This window comes from Ursus arctos, unplaced genomic scaffold, assembly GCF_023065955.2.
Source record: "Ursus arctos isolate Adak ecotype North America unplaced genomic scaffold, UrsArc2.0 scaffold_24, whole genome shotgun sequence".
NCBI lineage: Eukaryota > Metazoa > Chordata > Mammalia > Carnivora > Ursidae > Ursus > Ursus arctos.
Window position 1 is genome coordinate 800,494 of NW_026622919.1, and position 9,328 is coordinate 809,821.

Here is a 9,328-nt window from a genome sequence, read left to right on the forward strand (position 1 = left end):
CCCCCCCCCCCCCCGGTGGCTGTGACCAGGTGGGGAAGCCCGGACTCCCTTTGCTCGGGGGCTGAGGTGCCATGGCTTGGGAAGGGAGTGGTCCAGCCTCGGTCACCCACCTCTCCGTGAGCCCCTGAGCAGCACTGTCCTGACAGCAAGCTCCGCTGGTCTGAGTAAGGCCTGTGCAGACGCTTGCCTCTGCGACACGTCAAGGTCACAAAGCTGCCAGTTACGAATCCAAGTCTACCCGGAGCAGCTGGTCTCTTATTACAAAAGCGGTGCAAGCCCAGAGGGAGGACAATGGTAGGAGGCCGGGGGGGCCGGGGGCCTCATGCCCTGCTGCAGGGGGCATAGGACGTGAAGCCACTGTGGAGTGCAGTCCGGAAATTCCATAGGAACCTCCCCAAGAGCATGCAAACATGTTTGCACAGAGACGTGCACACGCGTGTGCAGAGCAGCTCCACGCCGGCACGGGAAGAAGTGGCGGCAGCTCAAGGCCCATCACCCAAGGCCGCTGGGCCCCTCCGACGGTCACCCAGACCCCGCCTCCTGAACAGGACACTGGGCCTGGCACCCGTGGAGGGTCTCCCTGGTTGTCACGGTGATAACTGAGGGACAGATACACAACGCCGGGTGATCCCACGAGGGGGACTCAGCTCTAAGAAGGAACGGGGTGCTGACCCCCAGTACAGTGTGGATGGACATCGACAGTCGGCTGACTTCTAGCAAAGAAGACTGTTCTCCATCACGTGGGGGTGGGCCTCACCCGTCCCACTGAAAGCCTGAAGAGCAAAAAACAGAGCTTTCCCAGAGCAGAAGGGATTCCACCCCAAGGCTGCAGCTTCAACTCCTGCCTGAGTGTCCAGCCCGTCGGCCCGTCCCATGGGCGTCCCCCTTGCCAGGCCCCTCACTGCGTGAGTCAGTTCCTTAAAGAAATCCTTTATACGTTATGTCCTATTGGTTTGGCCTCCCTGACCCATGTGCTGACGTTGGGCTGGACGACGCTCGCCCAACTCTGTAAACGGACTGAAAATTAGTAGTTGCACTTCAAGGGGGTGAATGTTACGGTGGGTAAGTGTGCCTCAGGGTAAGTGTGCTGAAACCGAACAAGGACAGCCCTGACGGTCAGAGCTTGGTTCTAGCCGCCGCATGCTGAGGCCCTGGCGACCCCTCACCCCGGGGCCCTCTACCGGCTCCTGCCCGGCTCGCACCACCTGGAACCCTCAGCAGCCTGAGTCCTGGGTGCCCTGCAGGCAGGGGGGCCCCTTGCAGGAGCCAGCCTGGCCTCTGAGCAGGCAGAGCGGCCTGGCGAGGCCAGAAAGCTGGGCACTGTGCCTGACAGGCTGTCTTGTGCCGGAGGAGGGCTCCATAAATGACCTGACCCACTGGACAGGGCTGTGGGCAGTGGGCCCAGGGAGGCCAGCGAAGCCACAGCGAGCCTGTGGGGTCTCCACGTGGCAGTGTGGGGCTGAGTGCACAGGCACAGAACGGGCACAAGTGTGTGAGTTGAGTGTGTCCGTGTGTGAGCACCTGCCTAACATTCTGAACTCTGAAGCACACTGGATGGGGGGTCAGCCAGGCGGGAGGTGGGGGCAGGAGTGGGGGGACAAGGGACAGGGGTGGGGGGTCAGCCAAGGGAGGCCACGCTGAGACTGGGGACTGAAGAGAGTTGTCACCAGGGAGGGATGACGGATGGACACTGTGGGTGGGGTCTCTCGGGGAGGCAGTGAGGGGGCTGCTGCAGGCAGGACCTTGATTTCATTTCTGACCAGACCTAAGCCCGTGGGTGTGAGGCCTGTGAAGCCGGCAGCCTTGGGCTCTCCCTTTCTGCCCCTGAAGCCTTGGCCCTTGCCAGGTCGTCCCTCCCTCCCAGATTCCGCCACCTTGGGAGCCTGCCCTGCTGACCCTGCCGTGTCTCAGTCGAGGCTGGGCCATCTGAGGTCCCAGTGTCCCAGGGTTTGGAGGCCTGGATGGAACAGAGTGTCCTGGGGCAGCCGACCCAGGCGACCGGTGCTCAAGGATCTATGCCGTGAGGCTGGCAGCACAGGCTTGGCCCTAAGTGATGGGAGAGACAGACAGACACACAGACAGGAGTCCCTTTGGAAAAAAAAGACGGAGGTCCTGGACCTGTGCAGACAAGCTTTGCATCTGCCCAGATGGGCTTGGGGTAAAAATGTAACGTCCTGGGGCGCCTGGGTGGCTCAGTTGGCTGGGCGTCTGGCTCATGATCTCAGCTCAGGTCTTGGTTTCAAGATCATGGGTTCAAGTTCTGCATTGGGTTCCACGCTGGGCATGGAGCCTACTTAAAAATGATAAAAATTTTTTAAAAAATTTCAAAATGTAACTTCCTCAGCATCACTCTAAGAAATGGTGCAAAACCATTGGGGACGCTTTGGGGGGTGTCTGGTCTCCAAGGCTGGGGCTTCTTGGCACACCCTAAAATCAGGACTTGGGAAGCAGAGACCTGGGGGCTCGGTCAAGGTGCAAACTTCGGGCCATTCTCTTCTGAAAGCATTTGGGGTCTTAAGTGGGGCGCAGACCCCACCATTAGGGGCTGCGGCAGGGGGAGCAGTTCTCTGCCTGCCCTCACGTCAGAATCCTGGCAGGACCTTGAAGGGGCCCGGGGCCCGGATGGCACAGAGATCGGCCTGCGGGGTGGGAGCCGGGCCACAGTGCAGGGCGTACAGGCTGCTGGGGGTGGGGAGAGGTCTAAAACCCTTCCCCATGGGCTCTCTGTGGGCAGAGCCTGGTGGCCTCAGTGTCCCCAGGAGGCATGAGGTAAATCCCCAGGCTGAGAAGGGGTGTGATCTGAAACCCCCCCCCCGCCCCGTTCCTGGCCTGCGATACTATCAACCCAGTTGCCCTCTCCTCCCTCAGCAAGCTGAGGCCGGTCCTTTGCTCCCTTGCCGCAGGATCTCAGGGCCTGGCTCGGGCTGGGTGGCACCTGCCCGCCATGTCAGGACAGCTGGACCAGCCACCAGCAAAGCTCGAGGGAAGACACGCATCTTCCCCAGCCAGGCGGACAGGCTCCTCGCGCTGTGGGCCGCATCCTGAGAGGTCTTCCCACCCTCAACATGCCATCCCCACGCCGAGGCAGGACAGGCGTGCAGCGCTCAGGGTTTATTGTTCCAATGCTGACACTGTGTAGAAGGGTCGGGAACACAGGCAGGGACAGGGACGGGGCTGGTGCCATAGGGACCACACTGCAGCTAGGAGAGGAGAGTGCCGTCACGGCTCACGGCAGGCACTGGCCGGCACCCACGTCCACTGCTGTGGGTGGTGGAGACTCGACTTGCTGTGATCTTCAGAGGCTGGTTCTGGGCCTGAGCCTCCCACAGACCCTCCTAGGTGGTCTGGGTGTGGAGCCTTCTGGGCATCACGAGGAAGGTGGCTGGGCTGATGAGGCTGAACTGAGCCATGCAGAAGGGCGAACAGGGAGCTTTCTGGAAGAAGACTAAGTCACGGGGGCGGTGGGGGCCTAGGAGGGGCTCGGGGGGGGGGGGGCAGCCTGCATTCTGGGGCCCTTCCCTGCAGCACTCAGGCCACCTCCCGCCCTCGACCCCAGGGTTCATGTGGGGCCGCAGGACACTCAGGTGCAGACCACTCTGGAGGCCTCCCGGGTTGCCGGGGCAGTCTCGGTGGCCTGCTGGCCACTGGAGGACAGCGGGCGGCCGGAGCCACGCTGCAAACGGACGCGGCACGGCGGGAAGTGGCCGGCTCTCCGGGCGCGACGCGAGCGCTGGCGGCGCTCTCGGTAGCTCCGGGTGAGCAGCGTGTAGAGGAAGGGGTCGACGCAGCTGTTGCCGTAGGTGAGGCAAGTGGTCAGGTAGTTGACGACGCGCGCGGCGCGGGGCGTGAGCGGCTGAGCCCCCCGGTACTGGGCGAGGAGCTGCCACAGCCAGAAGGGCAGGAAGCAGGCCCAGAAGAGCAGCACGATGCCCAGGATGAGGTGGAGCACCCTGGGGTTGGGCAGCCGCCGCGCCTGCGGGAAGGAGGCCCGCTGCGACAGCCAGTAGGCCCGGGCCAGGCGCGCGTACAGCAGCCCGATGACCACGCCGGGGCCCACGATGCTCGTCCCGAAGAGCAGCGTCAGGTAGGCGCGGTGGGCGCGCTGGCCCCAGACGGGCAGGCAGAGGCTCTTGTGGCCCCTGTGGACCAGCCGGACGGCCAGCGTCATGGGCAGCGCCAGCAGCAGCGCCAGCAGCCACGTGCCCAGAGCCAGGACCTTGCGGCGGCCCTGGGAGCGCTGCGCCGTGTCCAGCGGCCGCAGCACCGCGGCGCAGCGCTCGCTGCTCATGACGGTCAGGGTGAAGGCGCTGGCGTGCATGGTCAGGAGGTCCAGGCTGAAGAGGACGCGGCAGCCCGTGGCGCCGAAGTGCCACTCCTTGGTGACGTAGGTGGCCACGATGAAGGGGACGCTGAGCAGGTAGAGCAGGTCGGCCAGCGCCAGGTTGATGACGTAGACGGACATGGAGGCGCAGGCGCGCGGGAAGCGGCACGTGACCACCAGCACGTACACGTTGCCCGCCACACCCACCGCGCCCATGGCCGACAGCACTGCCCCGATGGCGCCGGTGGCCGCCAGGTCGTCCAGGGAGCCGGGCTCCGGTGGGCCGGCCCATGAGCCGTTGACGGACGCATTGGGGGCACCGGACGGCTCGGGCCCAGGGCTGCCCGGCGGAGCCAGGGCGGGGACACTGCCCTCTGGCGCGGGGCTCAGCGCCATCTCTGCTGCCTCACGCGCGGCTTGGCGCTGGGCCCTGCTGCTCCCTGGGACGCGGCGGAGGCATCCGTGGGGTCTGCAGGAGAAGATGCTCATCAGAGATCAGTCAGGCTCCCCTCTCGCTCCCAGGAGGCTGTGAAGGCCCAGTTCCCCCCAGGTTGGGAGACCTGCAGAGGGCTGGGCTTACCGCAGTTCTTTCTCCCAACTTATTTCTGCATGTTTTTAAAAAATATGTCTTGTTTAGATTGCAAAAGTAATATCCACTGATTTTAAAAGTTCAAATAGAAAAAAAAAATGTGTGGTGAAGAGGAGAAGTGTTTGTAATCTCTCTCTGTCCACAGGGGGAAATGAGCCTGGGTCCACACACAAAAATAATTCAAGATGGACTGTGGACCTGCATATAATAGGTTAAACCAATCAATCAGCCAAGCTTCTGGAAGAAACACAGAATACCTGCATGACCATGGGCAGGCAAAGATTTCTCACAAAAGAACAGGAAACACTTGCAGTAAAAGAAAAGACCAGTCAAACGGACTTCATTAAAATTAGCGACCTCACCAAGAGAGTAAAAATATAAACTGTGGACTGGGAAAAGATTATTAGAAGACAAAGAACTAGTAACCAAAATATACGAAATAACTATAAATCCATACAGTCTAATGACTCTCTTGGAGGAGAAAAAAGAGATCTGAACAGGAATTTCTCAAAAGAGATTTCCAGATGCTTGAGAAGGAAGCCATGCTCAACATCATGGTCGTCAGGGAGACAAAGGTCAAAACCACTGCATGCCCATCGCAATGCCAGAGCCAGAAATGCAGGTGCCGGGTGTTGGGACGCACACGGAGGAGCTGGGGGCAGGTGCGGGGTGTCGGGGCACGCACGGAGGAGCTTGGGGGCAGGTGTGGGGTGTTGGGATGCACGGAGGAGCTGGGGGGCAGGTGCGGGGTGTCGGGGTGCACACGGAGGAGCTAGAGGGACTTTGAAATGGTGCAGCGCCTTCGGAAAGCAACCCTGCGCTAATAGACAGGACCTCTTCCCCAGCAGTCCCTCTCTCCGTCTGCCCCCAGGAGAAACGAGTGCGATTGTCCACAAAAAGACAAGAGGGAGAACATTGACAAGCAGCCTAGTCCTGATATCCAGGAGCTGGAAACAAGCCAAACGTCCGGGATAAGCAAACTCGGACAGCTCCCTAAAAATGCCCTGAAGCAACGACGCCAATGCCGTCTACCGACTGCAGTCAGTACCAGGGATGACTGTGTTGAGTGAGGGCAGTCCCACAAGAGTTCGGCTGTGGGGCTCCCTTAGGTGAAGTTCCCGCACAGGCAAGGTGGTCTGTGACAGTGGTTACTGGGGAGTCCTTGGGAGTGGGGACACGGACACCTGTACTTAAGGTCTGTGCTTCCTTCATGAGGATTATCCTCACAAGGAAAAAAGAAAGAAAAAAAAGGGGGAAAAAAGACCAAAAAGGTGGGCTACTTAACCGCAGAGGAAAGGCCCCTGTCACCCCACCTCCCAGTGTCCAGGGATAATAATGGCTTCAGGCTTCCTCCCTCTGCACGTCCTGTATCTATAGTAACAACGATAAAGTCTGGACCATCCCACCCTGCGTGACCAGAGCCCTGCGGGCAGACAGGACCTGGTCCAGCCTCTGGTCTGGTGCCCGGCCAGGGGTCCTCCTCCGGGCAGGAGCCCCTCTCCCCTGCTCCCCGAGGGCTGCAAGCCTTGAGGAAGGGACGACTGACCGGGAGGGATGAGAAGGCGGCAGACCCCACCCTGCTCACCTGCGGCTTCCAAGTGGGCCCAGCACCTGCAGGGGAGTAGCCGAAGGGCGCCCCGACACCCCATCGCCCTGACATCCCGATGCCTGGACACCCTGTTGCCCCAACACCCTGTCACCCTTTTGCCTCGACACTCCTGTCCTGCTCCCTGACACACAAACCCCCCCTCGACGCCCCCAGCCCAGGCCGCGGTGCTCGAGCTGGCGCCCTGCTCACCTCGCTCACCGAGGGTGGGGTCCACCTCCACCCTGAGCCTCGGGTCGCTGTGCACGTCCCCGAGAGCTGGGCGGGGCGCGAGGGCTCCTGGGGTCGGCAGCGGGACACCCGCTACAGGTCCCGCCAGGAAAGCTGCGCTCCGCGTCTGGACCCGGGTTGGCGCTGCCACCTGCCCAGCCGCCAGCTGAGAATGTGTGGCGCGGGTATTAATAACCCAGGGCCGAGGGGGGCGCTGGAGGGAGGGGACTTGGCTTGGCGGGGCGCGTGGCAGGGAAGTGAGGGGCGGTGCTGCACCCAGCAGGGATGAGGGGGCGGGGCAGGTGGCGTTGGAGAGGGGAGGGTCCAGCGAAGGGAGGGCTCCAGGCTGGGAGAGAGGCGGCGGGGGCTGGGGCGGGGGTGGGGGTGGGGCAAGAGGAGAGAGAGTTGGGGTTTGGGGGCGACCACCCGGGGGGAGGGGAGAAGGCAGGCCCTGGAATGTTAGGGCTTAGGGCCGCAGGTTGCGGAGGGCCACCAGCAGCCCAAGTGGGAGTCTGAGCGGTGCTCACGCTGGGTGGGACGAGGCGTCTGTTTCCTGCCATCACCCCTCTGCCTGCTCAGCTCAGTTTCCTGAGCTCCTTGGACTTCTGGTTGTCAGTCAAGCCCTGGACCTGCGCACATGCCGCAGGGGGACAGTGGAGGTGGGGGGTCGAGAGACTGGAAGGGCGATGACCCAGTGGCAATAATGACATTCACATTGTGAACCATCACTATTTCCAAAGGTGTTTTACCTTCCCAAACGGAAAATCTGCCCCAGCCCGTCTCCATGCCTGCATCTCCTGTCTGTCTCTATGGCTGTCAGTCCTCTGAGGACCTCACACGAGGGCAGTCACATAGAATTTGTCCTTTAGTGTCTGGCTTCTTTCCCTTAGGACAACGTCCTCCAGGTTCATCCCTGGTGTAACTCGTGTCTGAATTCCCTTCCTTTTCACTGCTGACTAATATTCCGTCGTGTGTACGTTCCACATTCTGTCCTTTGTCTGTGACCCTCCGGCCGTTCCACCTCTTGGAGCTGTGACTGGTTTGTTTAATAATTTCCCGTTCTTTCTATGGGTGCTATTCTTTTCTTTATCTTTGAAAAATCCTAACCATCCTTATTGTCAGGTCTTTTTCAGATGGCTCCATCATTCTCAGGGAGTCTGGGACCCTCTGAGCACTGCTCCCCACTCCTCACTGACAGGGGGAGACCCCGAGCCCGCCATCTCCATACAGACGACCTCTGCGTCACTCCCACCACAGCTCTGGGCCAAGGAGACTCACAAACTGGTCTTATTCTCACCTCCATGGGCAGGTGATTCCGTCCATGGGTCTCATCATGTTTGGGCTTATCTGCTGCCTTTGGTCCAAACACTCCCGTCATCCCAGGCATGTCTGGGTCACAGAGAGAAGCCTCCAAGAACACAGTCCTTGGCCAGCTGCCAGGGTGGCTGAGCAGCCAGGCCTGAGGCCGGAGCCCTAAGGCCCCAGGTCCACAGACTGGGATGTACAAATGACCAAGCACAGTTATCGCCATGATCATGGGTCAGCTCCTTGCCCTTCCAGGAGCAGCCTTGGTCCCCCATCTCCTGGTCAGGACGTCCTGCAGAGCCGCCGGCCACACAGTCCACGGGCCTTTCTTCATCTGCTTCATGAGGGAAGGACAGATACACATCCAACCTGCATGCTGGACACACTCTGCAGACGGTGGGGAAGGGGCTGGGTGGTCCTGAGTGTGGGCGACAGGGACCAAGGATGGGGAGACGGAGGGAGGGAGAGGCCTGAAGATGCTGGTGGCCAGGGGTAGCCCCTTGTGGGTGGGGGACACCGAGAACCTTCCTCTTCCACATGGTGACCAGGAGAACCTTCCTCTTCAGCACAGTGACCTTGGCCTGGGCCCAAGAGGACCTGGGTGTCCACAGAGGGGGCTCACTGCTCAGTCCAGAGCCAGGGGAGGGGGCATGGGGCCAGGGCTCCTGCAGGAAACAGGAATGCAGGGGCTGCTGCTGCCCTCAAGGGGTGTGGGGGCCCCACCCCTAAAACCTGTTGTGCTCTGTGCAAAAGTAACTCTGCACGCACGTGATTCACTTTTTGGACCATTAAACCATAAATTATAATCATAAAACCTCCACTTTCCACTAATGTGACTTTAGTTTTGCTTTTGGGTTCATCATGTTTTGAAATAATAATTTTTCTGTAAGAGTTCATTTCCAGTTACATTACTACATTGCATGAAAAATGAGGTTCCATAGACAGAAATCTGGCGTTGTGAGTCTCTTTATAGGTGCCCATCCAGCTGGACCACAGACTTGTCAAAGAGGCTCATTCTGTCATCCCCCCCCCCCCAATCCTGCCTGGAAAAGATAAAGGGGAGGGAGCAGGACTAGGGGATGGGGGAAGTGAACCCCTGACAGAGTCCAGGCAAAGGCTGTCTGAGGAGGTTCACCTTGGGCAGAAATTTCCAGGCTGTAGCCCCACCCAGAACTCAGGGCCATGGGCTCCCGGTGCTGCCCACAGCTCAGGGCACCTGTCCAGGAGGAGGGTGCCAGCAGGGATGCACCTCCCTGGCTGCCCCACCGCCTCCCCAGGACCCTTCTGTAGTCCGTGG

General features: G+C 60.6%; 1 protein-coding gene across 1 annotated transcript; it reads right to left on the reverse strand.

Moving 5' to 3' along the window:
• Positions 1–3,096: 3,096 nt before the first annotated feature.
• UTS2R (urotensin 2 receptor) lies at positions 3,097–6,873 on the reverse strand. Its single transcript, XM_026484231.4, has 2 exons — positions 6,709–6,873; positions 3,097–4,790 (listed from the first exon to the last, which is right to left on the reverse strand). Exon 2 carries the CDS (start codon positions 4,715–4,717, stop codon positions 3,581–3,583), a length of 1,137 nt encoding a protein of 378 aa, XP_026340016.1. The 5' UTR covers positions 4,718–4,790; positions 6,709–6,873; the 3' UTR covers positions 3,097–3,580.
• Between the last annotated feature and the right edge of the window lie 2,455 nt (positions 6,874–9,328).